The following is a 19,146-nucleotide window of genomic DNA, read 5'->3' on the forward strand; positions in this document are numbered from 1 at the left end:
GCCCTATTTTCAAAAGTGCACTGGGTCAAATGGCTCCCACTCAGAACAGTGGAAGCTGCGCTACTTCTCCTCCTCGTCTGATGGCATAAGATCTGCTGAGCATATCCATCAGTACTCTGGTAGCTGGATGGACCCCTCTGCTACAGTGTTCAAGCACCAGACAGTGCTCTATCTAACGCACTAATGTGTCACTCTTCATCACACATTTACCCATATTGGACAGCAATGGTCACTACTCTAGAAACAGCCAAAAGAATCGAGGACACCTTGAAAGCCAGTCTGAAGAAATACAATATTAACATCCATATGTAGGAGACTGAAGTACTGAATCGCCCCCAATGGCACTATAATATACAAGGCATCTATCATTTCAGACTAACTCGTCTCGCTACGGAGGTGCCGAGATGAGAAAGACAAAAGCTTTTGACCCAACACCAGGATCTACTCCTTCCTCCCAGAACTATTTGCCATGTCTGCAATCGAAATACAAATCTCAGACTGGCCTCCTCAGTGTGAAGGGCCTGTCTCCGAGAGGGGGAAGGGAAGAGAAGGGAAACAAGTCATCTACAGACTTATCAATGACTTCCCTTTTCACCCAAAGACTGTCATCCTCATATCGAGAACCTGCTGACAACGAGCCAACTTGGAAAGGAAATGCCAGGCACTATAGCCTGGGAGTCCCTCTGTACTATTTGCAGTGTACTAGGGGACTGTTCATTCTTCAGCGACCCCTCTGCCACGCTAAATCAAAATACCGGATCAGTGAGAGCGTGCTGCACAAGTCTCTCAGCACGAGAGAACTCCTGCAAAGCTATTAACTGCTTTGGAAATAAGCCCCATGCTCAAGGTCTAGTAGTTCTCTGCATACTTAATAACTTATTCAAGACAACTCCAAAGCCTTCATCTGAATACATGGTAGGGGTGACACCTTAAGAGTCCTATGGTGCTGCCTTGGGTAACTTACTGTCCCAGGCTGCAATAACCCAGGGTGATACAAACAGTATACCCGCTTGGAACGTTACATACCTGCGTCCACCACCCTCACGGGCTCCACATCCATCTCAGAGGTTAGACAAGAGCAATATGCTCCACAGCATGCAAAGCAAGCACTGCCCTCTTCCAGGGGACAGCCAAGCAAGGTGGGAACTTGGGGAGACACTATTCAATGTTGCCCCCTCACCTTTTCTATCTCCAGGTCAATGTTATAGAGAGTCTGAAGCCGAAGATTAACCAGGTTGATTATTTTGTTCTCCTCCTCGGGGCTAGGATGATCATCACTGTCCACTAGAAGATGGCCCTTCTGCTCAGCCAGCACAGCTTGCTGTCCCTCATTCTGCAGCTTCATTTTCTCTTTCTTGCCCTTGGTGCCTTTCTTGTCTTTTTTCATTTTGGGGGTCAACTTTGGTGAGCTCTGGACGCTGGCGTGGGAGAAGTCCCAAGCCAAGGTAGCATTTTTCACCTCTATCGCGGTGTGAGGACTGGCTGGTTTTTTCTTTATCATATGAACCTCTTCCATTAGAAACAAACTCTGATAGGAGTTGTGAGAGAGGTGTAAAGATGAGACACCTGGTCAAGACTGGAACACAAGCCTATGGCACACTCACGCAGCAAAACACATCAGGCTATACAGTGGGAGGAAGCTGAAGAGCAAAAGGTAGCTCATTAGTGTAAACTAACTCCAGGCCAGCTAAGGGGCCTGAGTATTCCTGAGTGTGGTGGAAGCTCTTAGATACATTAAGACTTTGACAGAATTACAGTATTTGAGACATTATGCTGGAGGAGTTTAAATCTTTTAAATCTGGTTCAGTTACTGCCTTGTATCTCCAAATATAAAGGCATAACAGCTGGAGAGTCATGCGAAGGAAAGATAACTCTCATCGCTTGAATGCCAACTAACAAGAGTTGGGACAGCCCGTTTCACCCACATGGAGGGGCGCACAGTGAGAAAAGCCACCTCTGAAAAAAATGCAGCCAATTTGTCGAGTCCTGAGAACAAGCAGCAGTGAAAATTAACCTAGCAAGTCCATTGTATCATGTTTTCCACCACATCCATTGCTAAGATCACCATTGAAGATTCTGAAGAGGCTTTCGCATGGTTTGGTTATAAGATGAATCACACTTCTAATTAAATAATTTGCACTTTGAATTGAAAAAGTATTTTTTTCCCCCAACTATAGCAATCTCGAATAAGAATCATGCTGGTATTCATGAGTTATCCTTATCTGAACTAAGCACTCATGAGAAAACCTCCAAAAATATTTAAAGAGCAAAGCAATCAAATATGTTTCTATTGCAATAGAACAAAACCCCATAACCCGCCCATTACACCCCCTGCACAAGCACAGGCAGCTTTAATAAAACTGAGCGATTCATAGATTGTAAGGCCAAAAGGGACCTTGGAAGATCATTGGATCCAGCCCCCTGCACCAAGCCGGATTTAGAAATCCTGATGTAGAAACCACCTCTCCCCTACCACCCCATAAAGCACTCCTTGCAGCATTTCTGAATAAGGAAGCCTGATTTTTCAGGTGACTCAAAATGAGGATCAAAAATAAAAAGTGCTTTCATAAGAACATGGGCATCTCAAGTGTTCCACTGAAGTCTGTACTGTCAGATGTACTTGGACTGGCATGAAAGACCATGTGCATGTTAATTGTCATTAACTTGCACACAAACTTTGGGAATTCAAGGTCTTGTCTGGAAATGATAGCAAGATGTTAAAAACTAGAAGCAATATAACTGTCTCCATGAGAGAGAAGACAGAACAGTGGTTTGCCGAAGAGTTTAAGAGGCAGAGCACACACATGTGCATCTGCTCCAAGGGACTGAGGGGGAAGAGTGAAGTGCTTCTGTGATCTGAACAGTATTTATTTTTTGCATTACAGCCAGTTTCACCAGGCTGCAGTGTTGCATTTCATTCTTGTAAGTCACTGCAATACATGAATAGTTACCTAATGATTTAAGCAATAACTTGTGGGTCAGGCAATTTCTGGTATCAGTGTTAAAGCAACAGTGGAAAGCCTGGGTCTCTATCATTAAAAAAAAAAAAACAACAAACAAAAAACTGGAAGTCACATGTTAGGAAAGACTAAGTCACTGCCCCCATCCTGTTCTTCTCTCACTTTTCCCTCACCCACAGTATTTCTCCTTTAAGCTTTATAGCTGCAGAACAGAAACTTTTGCTAGTAAGAACAGGCAGAACCACCACCTAAAGCAATCAGACATGGACTGGCAGTGCAGTATGGGTGGAAAAATTTGGGCTATATATCATAACATGGAACAGGAAGAGTGATCCAGCAACTGACAACAGCCAGCAGTTAGAATTAAACTTCCCCTCACTTGCCATTACAGGGTTTTTTGCATTTTCCTGCAAACCATTTGGAACTGGCCATTCCAGGTGATGGGGTACCTGATTAGACAGATCACTGATCTGAGCTGACCTGATTTCAGATATGGTCTGTTATGTGTGCAGATTATGAAGTCTCCCATTTCAATGCCGTCTAAAAATGAACTTCCCAGATAATTATAGTAAATGCAGAAATAGATTACAAAATCAAAAAAAAAAAAATAAGGCTGGAAAGGACTTTTAGGAGGTCACCTAGTCCAGGCCCCAGAAGATGCAACATCCTAGATCAGGATTCCTGAAACTCCAGACTTCCCAGTTGGGGACTCTCTCTGGTGCTCCAAGAGCAGAGAAAGTAATGAAAAAAAGGGCTTAAATCCATTAACAGCTGAGAGTAAATCAGTGGCACCAAGTAACTGAACATGCTCACAAGAGGACATGCACCTTCCTTGCTCCCTGGACACGGAAGTTACTTTCCACGTTTGCTAACGAAGTATAATTCCAATGACCCAATTCATTTTGGAATTTCAACGCCCTACCTTACGTTACAAAAGTTTCCTGGCTACTGGAAAGTCAGCCCATGATGCATCCGAAAAGCATTTCACCAAGGAAATATGTTATATCCCTATGCTTATGGGGCTGTTCTTAAAAGGGAACACAGGAACTGCCACACTAGGTCAGACCTGCGATTCATCTACTCCAGTATCCCGTTTCTAATCGTGGCCAGCACCAAAACATCACAGCCATCTGATCTAGAATAAACAGCTGCTCACAGAGGTCTTGCATCAACCCTCAATAGTTAATTACTGTTTTGTATCAGTGTGACGTTCCCTTTCTTCTGCGGAAAATAAGAACTACACATGCATGGAGACATCCCACTTTTAAAGATAAAGCTGTATGGCCAAAGGACCACTCACCTTAAATCTGTCAACAGAAACTGATGCTTCCGATAAAGACTTCACTGAGAAAGGCGTTACTTTTAGGGCAAAAGTCATGGAATTGAAGACTGTAACCACTGTGAAAGCCTATACGCAGGAGAAGAAAGAGAACCATGTTCGGTTGCAATACACACCAGCAATTCAAAGCCACTGAGGGCTAAGTTCTGTTGGCAGAAGCCATTCAAGACCCTTCCATTTGAAGGACAGGCCTGCCACTGAGGAACCATTCATATACTCAACAGCCTCTGACCCAACACAGAAAAGGGCAGGCTCCTTCCCACCCCAGTATTTTAGAAAGGACTGGAGAAAGATATATCCTAGACACCCACAGTTCCACTGCCAATGGCAAATCCAGCAAGTTATAGGATATTAGCCTGCCAATTCTCCAGACCTTGGTTCAAATCCTGCCTGAGAGATCACAAGAGAAGAAAAATCCTACTTGCAATTGCACAGTTAAGAGGAAAAAAAAACTGATGGCCAAGTCTTCCTTTTCCAGAATAATGTTTCCAAAAAAAAGACAGCACAGATACAATTCAGGACACAGAGAGAGACTGGATTAGTCACAATTTAAAATCTGGCCCTTAAACCCTGCTCCAGGAAGCCTGAAATACCAGTGAACAAGCCAGGTGTGGAAAGTTACACCACATCCGCCACTATCTTACACCACCCTATACTTACTAGGGTTGTGTGAAACAGGCCGTACTCGATTTGGATTCGGCCCAAATCAGGGACAGTGATTTGATTAGTTGATTTGGATCAATGTTCCCAATTCGATTTGGCCAAATCCAAGTTTTCAGATTCAATGCCAATTCAGAGCATCAGCAATTTGGCCATAGACACAGCTTTAAAAGTTTGTTCTACATACCTCGAGGTACCAGGCTTGGCTCATGAATGCTGAGATGGCGGGGAGGATGGAGTGTCCCACAGGAGCACAGGGGATGCCCCACGTGCTCAGTGGCGAACCTGGAAGTGGAACAGAAGTACTTCTAGTCTGCTTCCAGGTCTGCTGCCGAGCCTCCTGCACTCCTGTGGGACACTCCATCTGCCCCAGCATCACAGCATTCATGAGCTACCTGGTACCTAGAACAAAACATTTAAAGCTGTGTCTATGTCCGAATCATCAAATCTTTCCAAATCAGTTTGGATTTGGAAAGATTGAAGGGTCTCCTGATTTGGATTTGGAAATTCAGCCACCGAAGCAGGCTGAATCTCCGCCATAATGAATCAGGGACCGAAGCTTTGCACAGCCCTAATACTTACTTCTGTGAGCCAAGGCACAAAATAGAGATGACTTTCACAATCTGGATTATTTCTCTACAGTTTAACCAAGAAAGGCTACGACGATAAAGATATGATAAGTTAGCTCAGCGATGAACCACTCTGTTACCTGAGCTGCCGTGAGGTCGTAACCAAGAATCATGTGGACAGAGAATGTCACCACGCTGGCAATTACCACAACAATGGGAGCTACGCCCACCGTGATGCTCTGGAAATAGCCTGCACGTTCCAAGATCCTACGTTCCTCCTCTCGGATTTCTAGAAATACAAACAGCACAATCACCTTTGAGGTACAACTGGGACAGGCATAGTTGCAGCGTACGCAGCCAATGCTTTAGAAACATTTTGGGTAAAGCAGATGCAACCTCTTCTGCTGTAATACTTACAAGGTTACATGAGTTCTAGGAAGAGCTACACATTTACAGAGACAAACCGTAAGCAGATGCGTATTTCAATGACGACAGAGGTCCAATTATTCTTCTTATGTTTAAAAACTGGGCAATTTGTACAGTATTGGTCAAGATTAGTATTCAACCTTTATACCCAATATTTATGAAGGCCTTTATACCTAACCATCAAAGAAAGGCCACAAAGAGCATTCTGCTGATCAGTGGAACTTCAGAATAGAAACTGCTGCTCCAATCTGTCTACAACAGAAGAATGGATGCTCTAGCACGGCTTACGTGCAGTCATGTCTACTGACATGCGCTAAGAGAGGTCACAACAACAGGGCGTTTGCTAAAGGGAAACATTCATAGAGCATCTGCACTCACTTTGAACATTCTGAGAAAATGCTTTGACCCAGGCATACATTTTAATAAATTTAATGTAATTGAGAACTTCATTCATCTTTTGAACACGCTCATCCGTCGTTGCTACACATTTTCTTCTGAAGTAAGCTGTGAGCCGTGATACGAACATCTGAAACAGAAAGAAGCACCATGCAACATAGCAGCTCTGAAATGGCAAGCGTACCTGATTCCTATTAACTAGAGAAGAAAATCAGCAGGACCGATAACTGGGCAAGGAGGGAAGCGTTACCGAAGTTATGAGGTGCAAAAGTCCTTCAGACCTTCCCACTCCATTCTACGAGCCCATCAGTATGGAAACCTAAACGCACTATGGCATCAGCTTCACCGGGTTCATTTTTATTTAGACTTCCAAAGGGCTCAAAGTGCTTTAAGTTAATAGAAATAGATTTCTCTATCTTCAGCGTACAAAAGGCTGCAAAGTTAACCTGATCTAAAGCTAACCTTTATACTCAATGCATAAAGATAACACAATTCAGTCATACCCTGTGCTTCCATAAAGCCTTGCATGTGCTAGACCAAATTCTATTATACCCGATGTTATGGGGATGGTAAAAGAATATATATTTAACACCTTAACTGATTAGGTCAGATCTAAAGAAGAGAGGGTTATCCATGTCCTCCTTAGTATTTCCTCCTTTGACAGTGTTTACTAATGCCCCTTCTATTTCCACAAATCCAGAAGGAAACATCTCATTACATAGTTTTCAACTTTTTGCCTTATCTTACACATCCCTATTCCTCTCACCTACAGAAAAACAGCCTTTGCCTCCCTCTTAACCAAAGTAGTTTGCCAAGATTATCAAATTCCAACCCTTCTCCATCTCATTTTTATCTTACAGCAGTCATTGCTTTTACCTGTGCTGTTAAGTGGATCAAGTATGCCACAGTGGGCCACACCAGATTCTGCTCTTCCTAGCTTTTCTAAAAAAAATACACTTTAATGCAACAGCAAAACTTCAGCAAGGCCTGCTCTTATGGTCCATGCCATGAACAGTCCACTTGATCAAGAGCCCGTTTCCCAGCACTGGGCATTCTTCTGAATTTTATCAACTCTATTGTAACATGGGAATGGAGTGGTTCTGCTAATTCATGAATGGAGAGAGAGCAACTCCAACGCTGCCAGGTCTTAAACTGCTTGTGTATTTTAAAGATAAGAATAATTTAAAAATCAGGATGCCAATGGGGTATGGGGAGCACAGGAGTAGCATATTCTTGATGGCCTGTCACGATGGTGACATGGAAAACCATCCTCTATACAAGCTGGAACCTCTGTTTTTCTACGTCCAGTCCCAAGTCTAATGAATTAACATAACCCATACTGGGGGCAGACTGCTTCACAATTTAGTTGCCCGTTTTCCATCTCATCCTATTTAAATTCTAGTCTTTGCCAGTCTCTAAACTCTTACTTTGAAGAGTTTGAAAACATGAAGCACCATATAGGTAACCAATGTAGGAGCTCTCGACACTTTATTCAGTCACTGTATTCTTCTAATAGAAATGGGAGTCTTTGACGCATGGTTCAAGTCTAGTTCCAGCTTACTTTGTACCAGAGGTTTCCTGGCCACTTAACTCACCATTGCTGGGTAGAAAAGGATAAAGACGGCTGATCCCAAGAAGCCTGTTGGGCCCAGAATAATGACATTATAAACCATGCCCAGGATGGCAACAATGGGGCCCCCAGCCAGCAAACTGCCAACTGCAGCAGCCTCAAACATTCTCTGTCCATCATTCGAGCACATGTTTATGAGCTGAAAAACACAACACCGTATTGGTTATCTGAGGTGAAAAACCGTGCCTCATCCTCAGAAGAAAAATGTTAGCAAGTAAACTTCAACTTGGCAGTTTCCAATGAGGAACTGCAGCTTACCTCTCCTAAAGACTTCTCCTTGATGTTCTTCAGTTTGAGAATTTTCTTGAACGCCATAGTCAGGATAGCTCCCCGCAGTCTGACCCCCGTGCGGTAATTTAACGCCCAGGTTAGCGCCAGGGACCAGGAACGCACTATTTCCGTCATAAAGATGCCAAAAACTAACAACAGGCTGTACTGCAGGTTGGACTCATTTTGCTGTGTGTACTCCAACAGGTGTTTCACAACAAACGCCTACAGGAAGAAATGCAAGTGCGCGTGAACATCCTGACATACCCGAGGCACCATGCAACAACTTTATGTTAAGTTAGAAATAAGAGGGCTGCTTCATTTTTAGACAAGCAATTTGTTCTACAGGGCATCTTCTTTCTAGAAGTAAAAATCGTCAATTGACAGAGCACCGTTACGCAAAGCCCTGCTGAGGGCAAAAACCAGCAAGTTGAATTTAGCAAGAAGAGGGAGGTTTTTCTTTGGCATCGTGTTCTCTGCAGAAAGCTTCTAATCCTTCACATCTTCTAACTTAACATAAATCTGTCGGTCAGCTGAAAGTAATGCATTATTGTACAAGACAAAGTAAAAGTCTCTACTTATACATTTGAACACGTTAAAAGACATTCCTTTACATGACATTAAGACCTTTTCTTGGTTTGCTTCAAACGTGCTTATTTGATAAAAAGGAACAATGTACCTACAGTTGTACTGGGGAAGAGTGAGAAGGACATTTGCAAAACATTCCTGAAAATAAACATCAGCAGTTTAATAGTAAAGAACAGAACAAGCAGAAAAAAACCCCCAAAAAACCAGGTAAGCAATACCACACTTAAAAAAAAAAAACCCAAACAAAAAAATCATTCACCCCACCACCCCTTCCCTCCAAAAACGAGAGCACTTTACCTCCGGAATAACATTTCAAATATCACCTGCAGAAAGAGGAGGAAACCCAAAGAACCACTGACTCCCACCTCCAGCTCTGCGTGTGGTCCAGCGGCACAGTACGATATAAAACTCACAATCATCAGCAATATCAAGTACTATCAACTGAGGAACAACAGGCTTTTATTGAAAACAATAAAGTGCCATGTTAAAATGGGTAACATCTCACAAAACACTGTACAACAGGTAGCGCATTATATAAAAACATACAATCTGCACATACAAGAGAATTGTATAAAGTTAATATCTAACAGACAGTCTAGTCCCCGAGACAAAACTAGGTTGCAACTACGCACACAAAATTAAAGATACAAGAACAGAACCAATATACGTTCATGAAGTCCCGAGAGGCAGTGAAGGTTGCAGTGCAAGTCAGGCCGGAGGCTGCATGGATTCTGAAATCTGATTTAAAGGTACACTACAGTAAGGCTTCACAGCTAATGAACGGCGGTTTCATAAAAAGAGCCTTTCAACAGCGATGCTTAAAGATGTCTGTGCTTATCATTCTTTAATACAGAGCTGAGAATTACCTTTGCCCACAACGCAACAAAATGCAAAAGAAAAATCTGAGACCAAAGAAATGAAATGGGAAGCCTTTCATAGTCTGTTGAAGTCCTCTTGGCTGCATCGGGTGTTGCAAGTAAGAGTTCTGTATAGTGTGAGGAGGGAGGGGAAAAAAAAAAAAAAGTACCATTTCAGCAAAGGCAACATAGCTATACCCAGCACCGATCGACAGATAAAAACTGAAGACCAAATGCACTCTTCCTGAAGCAGCTAATTCTGCGTGGCAGAACCAAGGAAACATGCGTAAAGATTTTTGCTCATTCATTTTCCCCTAAGTGGGAATTAAAGCCAGGATGTCCATCAGGTTCTAGAATGGCCCATCGATAAAATTTACACACCAGTCCCTGAACAAATGTGAGGAGCTCACATTCACAAAGCTACTGTATTCCAGCCTCTCTCTTACTTGGATTGATCTTTACATCCACTGTTTTGACCATAACTGCATACAGTTGGTTTGCAGTTACTAATGAGAAGACTGACTTCTTTTCCAGTATTCAATCCAACATACGCAACTGAGTCACTGAGTAGTGGGGTCAAACGCCCCTTTTTTCCTCATGAGCTGTAACTCAGCACGATCGCAGCGCAGCAAGCATTTTCTCGCATACCGCAGCAGGGCTGAAAGTCTCCAAGAGAAGGTGTGTAAAGAGAGCAGATGTTTCCTGGGGTCTCTTTCCTCCCAAAACCTTTTAAGTGCATTTTTTCAGCACTGTTTTATAGAATCAGCATCTCCCGTGATGAGATAAAAGGTAAGGCTTACATTGTGTATCAGAAAAGAAAAAAAAAAAAAAGAAGAAGAAGAAAAAAAAAAAAGGTTTCCAAAGAAAGAGAGGAAAACAGATTAAAGAATTAAAAAAAAAAAAGGGGGGAGGGGGAAAAAAAGTCAAATATGTAACAGTCACATTTCAAGACATTTTGTTCATACTCAAGGAAGTTTAATGAAAAGTAAAAAAAAGAAATCCAACACAAAGTTCTTTTACAAAACGAGATACAGTCTATAAACGTAAATCTTAAACTAACGGGGAAAGGGACTCCTGCGGGCAGATATTACCGTAGTGGTTGGTATTAGTTGCTTGGCTGTCTTAAGCATTCCCATTGAATAAACATTACCTTACCTTTGCTCTTGGCGTTGGATTCTGCCCAGCGTGACTGTCTCATTCTGATCGCAGAATACAGCCATCCTGAAAATTCTAAAGAACAGCTTCTGTCACTGGTTCCACTACAGAGAAACGCTCCCCACCCAGTCCAGAGTGTGACAGCACAAAGCACGCTGCACCTGGAGCGGAACGGGACGAGTGGGACACTTACCTCGATGGCTCACCACTCCCCCCTGCCTAACGGACGGGCCCTCCGAGCTGTGCTCCGCTAAGATAGCAAGATCCCCCGCCCATCTCCCAAACAGAGAAACTAGTTCTGAGCTACTGCAAAACATCCGCATGTGTTCAGACCTGGAGCTAAACAGATTTTCTTTCCCTGCCCCAGCGTGAAAATGAAATGTTTGGCACCGGGTAAAATAGCAGCAGCTGTATCTGCTGGATTTAAGAGGTCTTTCACCTGCGCTAGCGCATTCTGATGGTTATTGCAAGACAGTTTGACACGGAGTTTCTCTGAACAGGTTTTGAGTTTGGAAATTGTGCCAGATGCAAAATGTGGGGGGGGGGAAAAAAAAGAAAAAATAAAGAAGTGGGCCTTGGGAGGGATCCAATACCAAAAATGCAACACCCCCCCTACCCCCCCCAGCTATAACCATCACAATGCTTGTTACTGAACCTGCCACTATGCCTAGCACTCCAAATTCAGGGAAACTCAGTTCACAATGTTCAAGTTTGGAAAATGTTTAACTCCATTTTGGTAGTTTTCACCAATGCATTCAGAAAAGCCGAGTGCTTTTCCAGATCTCCCTTTTCACCTCAATAAAACTGAAAGGCTACGTCAGTCCAAGAAAGCACTGATAATTCAGAGGAGACAGCCCAGGCACATCACAAATACATGCCACTTTAAAAAAAACAACAGGGGGGAGGGGTGGTAAAGACTCATCTTTCACGCCAAATGATGGAACCAAAAGAGGAGGTTCCTCATTCAGAGAACTGAACAAGGTTGACTAGAAATAGGCAAATCTTTGAGGGATCAAATTTTAGAGTATCCAAACTGAGTGAATTGCAACCTAAAAACCCAGCCTATTAAAGTGTCTCTCTGTTAAGCAGTTTGGCTTTGACAGAGCAGCACAATTATTCTAAAGAAATTAGGGACAACCCTGCTGCAAGTTCTCTGCTAAAGATAAGAGCAGCTACAAGGACCCTGTAGTGAAACAATGACAGAAGCTCTTCTTGGGGGAAGCTGGTTCTGTTAAAATCTTCATCAGTTTTGGCAATTAACAGTACAACCAACCATTTGTCCAAGTGTTTTATAATTACCACAAGCTATTATCATTAATTATGACACTGAAAACAATACCACAAAAACAGACATTGTATTGCCTATTAAGAGGGAACAAAGCAAGCATTTAAAAGATATGAAAAGCAGGAAAAACAAATTTTCAAAAAGACTTTTAACCTAAGAGCGCATCCCAGATGTACTTACCGACAAAATGAACCTCCATCTTAACAGCACACTGAAACATGTACTACAAGCAATAATACTGCTCCTACTCCTCAAGGGAAATTTGTAGAGAATAAATTTAGTCAAAATCTCAACTGTAAAATCTGCACAGCATGTGCAACAAACAGGTGACAAGAAAATGGTGCGAATGTCAAGTCTCATATGTTGTACCTTCAGTACTACCTACAGTAACAAGTCACAGCTCCTACCAGCAATGCCATAGTCTAACATTTCTCAGTGGAACCTGCTGGATCAATCTTTGTAGAATCAATAACTACAGCTGCAGATTTCTCCCGAGACCTGCTTCCTTCAATTTTTAAAGAATGATCTAATAATACCACTCCATTTCTTGCACTATTAAGGCCACTGATCTACAAAGTGATGTCTTTACCATTTGAATTTTAGTTCAAAAAATAAAAGTGTTACCTAAAAAAAAAAAGTAGCAAAAAGCAAGGAAACAAAAGCAAAACAAAAAAACTTTATACAAGTATTAATACACTAAATCCACACCAGTTAAGGAAGGGCGTTAAGCTATTCTCAAAACCAGAAAGAAAAGACAAATGTGTTTTTCCTTCAGGACATCTAAGCCCACCCACCATTTTCCAGAGACCTGGTCTCAAGTGTCAAGCAACTGATTCATCAGCTGCAGGAAAGCTCTCTTGAAAACATCCGTTTCTCTCAGCAAAAAGCAAGAACCCCATTTTCCAAACTAACTAGTCAAAACAATTAATGACCCTGCAATGAAACCTTAACATGTTAGAGCTGGCCATGGGATGGAGCCCTTTGGGGATATTAAAAAAAGGATGGATATTACTTACTGGTCCACTGAAACCCGCAAGTTGCGTGATCATCAGACACACTATGGAAATGATGAGCCTGGTGCGGCAGAAGACCCACACAACCCTCCGGAGAGAAGCATCGTCAGGCCCCATTTCCTTCAGCTCTTCCTGCCACAATCTCTCCAACCTGAGAAGTACAAATCCTGCTATTAGATGCCTCAAATCAGAACAGACACTTTCTTTCATAGACTAGTGCCCGAGAAGCTCTTGATCTGAGAAGGCTGTGAGAAAATAAGTCATCCAGGTCCAATACAAGTACACACAACACAGCATATTCTGTGCAGCCAAGAGAAATACTTCTATCCTGAATCGCTATGAAATCTTTACCCCAAATCTATAGGGAAAGGGCTTTTATGCTGCAGACAGCTAAGAAAATTAGAGCGCTTCTTATTTTGCTTAGAGACTCTCTGGGAACAAGAATCTGCTGACCCACAACTTCCTCTCCCCATCCGATTCATTGGTAGATGTTAGGGGCTGGAAGGAACCCTGCAGGAAGACAACTGGGGTTAGGTAACCCCAGCAAGGTAACCATCTACTCTCCTCTTGAAAACCTCCAGGGTAGGTGACTGCACCACCTCTGGAGGGAATTTATTCCACAGTCTGGACACCCCGACTGTGATGGAGTTTTTCCTGGTATTAAGCCTGAAGCGGCCTTCCAGGAGTTTGTACCCATTGGTCCTGGTCTTCTCCGGGGGTGCCCTATTGAACAGTTGCTCACCTAGCTCCTGATGCACTCCTCTGATGTAGTGGTAAGCTGCTATCAAGTCCCCTCTCAACCTTCTCTTCTTTAGGCTAAAGAGGCCCAGGTCCCTCAGCTTTTCCTCGCATGGCTTGCCTTGCAAGTCCCTGATCATATGGGTGGCTTTTCTCTGGACCCTCTCAAGTTTTTCCACATCCTTATTCAAGTACCGCGTCCAGTTCTAGGCACTGCACTCCAACTGCGGTCTCACCAGTGCTGAATACAGCAAGAGTATCACTTCCTTAGGATTTATACAAGATGCATCGGTTGAAGCATGTCAGCATGTTGTTTGTCCTGCTGACCACCGCCTCGTACTGACGGCTCATTCATTACCCCTAGGTCCCTTTCGGCCATGGTGCAAGTCAAACTGTCACCACCGAGACTGTATGTGTGTTGAGAGTTGTTTGCCCTCAGGTGCAGCACCTTACACTTGAAAGTGTTAAACTTCATCTGGTTCCAGTCTGCCCAACTCTTGAGCCTGTAACTATCTTCTGACGTGACCACACTGCCCCATAACTTGGTGTCATCCGCGAACTTGGTCAGTGAGCTTTTCACTCCCCCATCCAAACCATTGATAAAAGATGTTGAAAAGCACCGGTCCAAGCACGGACCCCTGAGGGACACCACTGGCCACTTCACACCAGGATGACACGGATCCATTCATACGAACTCTCTGGGTCCTACCCTGTAGCCAGTTTCCCACCCACTGAACTGTCGAGCAGCTGAGCCCACAATCTTCCAGCTTTCCCACAAGGATATCGTGGGATACTAGATCAAAAGCCTTTGGCATTTGATCTCGTAATCAAGTCCTGGGGCCAAATCCTACAGTTCTTGCCCCAACTAAAATTCCCGCTGCTGACAATAGTTCAGACTGATTGCAATTTTATTTTGCTATTAACTCAGCGTTATGTGCTTTCTGAAGATTCAGAATCTGGGCAGTGAGAGTGAGCTCCTGTTTGAAACACAAATGGTACTGATGTGCACTACTGCTCAGTTGATTCTACTAAAGTCAGGGAAAATTGCAGTGCCTCTTGTATCTCAAAAGGAACTGGCCTCAGGAGGGAGAATTAAGATTAAATTCCCTAATGGAAGATACTTTTGTGGCAAGTGCTGATTTTCAAAGGCTGTCAGGCATGCACCTATACAGGCTAACCTATAAACACCAGGGTACAGGGGAAAGGGTATACACTAGGACATCTCTACCTTCTACAGTTGACTTCTGAAGACTCATGCTTTGACAAAGGCCACACGTCATCCATAAATAACTCCCCTTTCTTGTGTGCTCTGCTGGCTAGAGGACTGAGCCATGAGAAGGTCATGCAGGAGAAAAGTCCTGCATTATCAACAGGGTGCTGGTGCCTGGAAGAGAAGGTAGAAAATGATAACACCATTAAAAAAAAAGTAACAGGACACCCTTAAAAAAAAAAAAAAAAAAAAAAAGAAAACAAAAACCAACCCACAACAACCACCCAAATATCTCCATTAAAAGTATTGCCTGCATGTGCTGAATGGTCTCCATAAAGGTTTCAACAGGTGACATTTTGGTATCTTTTGGTCAGCTTCAGAGCTGCAATCACACTTTAACTCCACGTTTTTAAGAAAGCTGCGACTGCAACCATATATGTTTTTCTGTAGCAAAAAGACTTACTTGGAAGTCGTCCGTATGGGTTTCAGCAAATTCAAGCCATGGTGGTATTTGCCCTTGTGACGCTCCTCATCCAACATTCTCAGCTGGGAGTGTATGGAGGTATCCAGAGGTAGGCCTTCTGCTCGAGCTGCTGCTTCCAAGGCATCTTGGCATTCCACCTGCTTTTACAAACGAGACAATGGAGCCTGAAATTCCAAAAACCCATCATTTCTATCTCCATCAACTCAACACCTGTAATTGCAGGGGATCTCTGTGATGGTGTATTGCAATTGCAAGGGATGGTCTAGCAATGGCAGAAACATGGAAGATGTATTCTAGATCTGCTTGAGGTCTCTGGATTTCTAGGATGCTGGAGCTCAGTGATGTAGTACCTAAGCATTTTGGGTGTCAAAGGATTAGGAATAATCTAAATCTGTATCTCGTTACTAAGCCAGTACCAAAAGCTTTAGGGCAGTGATTTTCAACCCGGGTGCCATGGGACTCTTTCATGGGTTCTGTGGGGTTCCACACAATGTGAGCACTGGTAGGTGCGCAAACATGATTCACAAAATAAACCCTGAGACTGCAACTAGGAATCCAGAGTGTTAGAAAGACCACAATAGATCAGAACGTTTGAGATCTTTGCAGCAGATGAATTCCTCTATTGATTTTTGAGTACAGAAAAAGTAAGTAAAAACTAAGAACTGACATTTACCAAAGGATGACTCGAGTCTAAAACCTACAGCTTTAGGGAAGGGTGTATAACTCCCATAATGGACAACTGTACAACACATGCAATGCGAGATGATCTCATAAATTCAGATAATTAAATTATTGGCTTACGATCTGAAGATTGAGGGTTTAGATACCTTACAAGCTTATATCCCACTTACCATGACTTAGGATATTTTTACCAACATAGAGAGCTAAGCATTTCCAGGAGAAAAGGGGACAGGGCCTTAACACACATCAGGTGCTCTGATGCAATTGCCTGTGTGCGCACTCTGACTGAGCAGCTGATAAAAGCAAACCCCTTGGACCTTAGTCGCCCTCTAAGACTGTGTGACAGTTCAGAGGTAAAACGTATTGAACGTAAAAGAAAATGGTGTTTTGTAAAGACAAGGCCAGGAGACATCCAACAAAAGTTAGTGCATCTTTTCATAGGGGCTTCCCAACGGCTGGGAATCCCTTTCGCAAAGTAGCACTGGCCCCTGTTTCAGTGGCAACTATACCACCCTTATCTTGGCCAAGAGACATTTCCACAGCCCTGTGGGAAGATGCAAGTTTCAGTTCATACAAGAGAAGGCTGCATCAGTACTCTGGAGGTCCAAAACAGCGGTGGGTCTTACAAAATCTTTTACTTGGAAAATCGGATACAGTAAGGGTGCCTGCCAACATACCAGTACTACGTACACCCACACAAGGCTCAATGAGGACACTTGCATCAAAACTGTCCCTGACCGCAAACAAAAACCCTTCCCCACTCTTCGTGCGCAAATACATATTAGTTTACCCCCATTAACTGCCTGATCAAGATTATTGTCCTTTTCTGAGAAACCGGCTCAGTCACCAAAGCTACAAACATTGGGCTATTACTGCCTACTAGTCTTCTGGAGCACAAGGCTCTGTGTTCAGTACCCAAAACTGGAGTTAGCATTTGATCCCTGTTCTCTTTAGTTGCATAACCTTGTTAGAAGTACAAAACCCTGTGGGAGATAAAGGTTTAATAGATATCATTGTCCAAGTGTTATGACATTATTAGGTCTCCATTTATTAGCCACACGTACAAAGGACACAGGGACAGAAGTCTCTCCCTGCTTGAATAGCACCCAAAGGGAGACTGCACTTACAGGAAAGGGGGATGCACTGGCCCTGCCTCAAAGCAGCAGAGAGAGCACAAGGGGAGGACAGGACGATATTACAGAAGCATGTGTGGCAGGTCCAACATACAACCTGAAGGCTGGGTTAAAAGGTTCTCTTTATGCAAACCAACTCCCTCTTTGTAGGCAATGCTCTCCTACTGAACCTGCCAAAAAAACCTCAAGTGACCAGGCACTCCTGGAAGTCTTAAAACCAATCAATGCCATCCTTAACAGCCAACACTGAAAAATTCAACCATCTGGATGAAAATGAGAAAGCTCTGTTTGGCAGAGAAAGCTTGGGCATGATGTTTGCCCAGTGTCCTGATAGAACACGCTTTTGAATATGAATGAGCACGTAACAACAAGATACATTTTAAATAGACCAAAGATTTCTCTCCCCAACACACACAGTAGTCAAACAATCTGGCTCACGAGAACTGCCACTCAACAGGATCTCTCCAGCCCACGTGGAAAAGACTGAATGGCAAATGAACAGGGAACTGCTCTTGGAAAAAAAAAAAAAAAATCTCTCCCCTCTTGACGCACAGAGGAGCACATGGATAAAACCCCTTAGGCAGCAAGAGGAGCCCATCACACAATGTTGGCAGAGTGAAGAGAAGTCTGCGGACAGGTTGTAAATACCATGTTTGTGAATTACCAGGAAGCAACGCACATGCTATTTTATAGCTATAGCACCACCTTGGAAAGGACCTTGAAGTTCCCTGTGCTGCATTAAAAATTGGGAACAGAGAACAGTTTCAGTGACAAGAAAGTAAGTCTCCAAGCGTACACAAGACCTTTACACTGCATGCATAGAAAGTAATAAATCGACAAAGAGCGGCAATGCCCCACTCCCATTGTTTAGTTGATAATATATCATGGTTGTTGGATGTTTTGGACTCGTTTAGCACTGAGGGTGCGTTGATCTCCCCCAGTTCACTTTATTTTACTTTCCAAATAAATGGCATATACTGACTACATGAGACGATGGACTTCAATCCCTTAGATCAGGGTGGGCAAAATGTGGCCCATGGGCCAGATGTGGCCCGCCAGGCCATTTTATCCAGACCGCGGGGCCCCTAAAAAATTTAGAAAAATAGTATTTACCTGCCCCTGGCTGCCTGTCACATGGCCCTCGATGACTTGCCAAAACTCAGTAAGCAGCACTCCGTCCAAAATAATTGCCTACCCCTGCCTTAGATCTACTGTAGTGGTTTTCAACCTTTTTCATTTGTGGACCCCTTTGGAAATTTTGAATGGAGGTACAGACCCCTTTGAATTGTACCTGTAGGTATTCATGTACTTTTGTTTGATCACAGCCATCTTTCACGGACCCCTAGGGGGTCCATGGACCACGGGTTGAAAACCACCGATTTACTGAAGAACGCGGCCCATAGGTCAAGGGCATACACGTGTAATTATTGGGGCAATATACACAGTGGGTGTTAAATGATGAACCAGAAAAAACTATAATTTGTTACTTATATATTACCTTTAAAGTGGCATTTTAAATGCAGCAGCCTGAATCTTCCCTCCTCCGGCCACTCCTTCCTGCCTCTGCCCAAGGGGCAAGACAATGCAAGGAGCAGTGTGGGGAGCTAAGGGCGAGCACAGGGCTACACACAGGGGACAGCACCTGTATGGTGAATTGGTGGGGGGCTGATGGCAAAGGCACACAATACGGGGGGGAAGGGGCATGGATTGTGCTTGCATGCCTGCATGTTGTAGCTGGGGACAGAGGTGAGGGGG

General features: G+C 43.4%; 1 protein-coding gene across 6 annotated transcripts in view; it reads right to left on the reverse strand.

Annotated features, from left to right (window-relative positions):
* ABCC5 (ATP binding cassette subfamily C member 5) overlaps positions 1–19,146 on the reverse strand; it is an 84,038-nt gene that overhangs the window by 24,610 nt on the left and 40,282 nt on the right. Inside the window, exons 3-11 of one of the 6 annotated variants that reach the window (XM_006017107.3) lie at positions 15,557–15,714; positions 15,112–15,267; positions 13,149–13,296; positions 8,239–8,472; positions 7,946–8,119; positions 6,333–6,480; positions 5,669–5,817; positions 4,261–4,368; positions 1,181–1,528 (exon numbers count right to left, since the gene is read on the reverse strand). In XM_006017107.3, coding sequence (XP_006017169.1) covers positions 1,181–1,528; positions 4,261–4,368; positions 5,669–5,817; positions 6,333–6,480; positions 7,946–8,119; positions 8,239–8,472; positions 13,149–13,296; positions 15,112–15,267; positions 15,557–15,714 — 1,623 coding nt within the window. Of the gene's footprint in view, positions 1–1,180; positions 1,529–4,260; positions 4,369–5,668; positions 5,818–6,332; positions 6,481–7,945; positions 8,120–8,238; positions 10,923–13,148; positions 13,297–15,111; positions 15,268–15,556; positions 15,718–19,146 lie in introns of those variants that run through there. The other 5 variants (XM_025195944.1, XM_025195945.1, XM_025195949.1 and 2 more) reach the window with 5 other exon arrangements.

This window comes from Alligator sinensis, unplaced genomic scaffold (assembly GCF_000455745.1).
Source record: "Alligator sinensis unplaced genomic scaffold, ASM45574v1 scaffold301_2, whole genome shotgun sequence".
NCBI classification, from domain to species: Eukaryota; Metazoa; Chordata; order Crocodylia; family Alligatoridae; genus Alligator; species Alligator sinensis.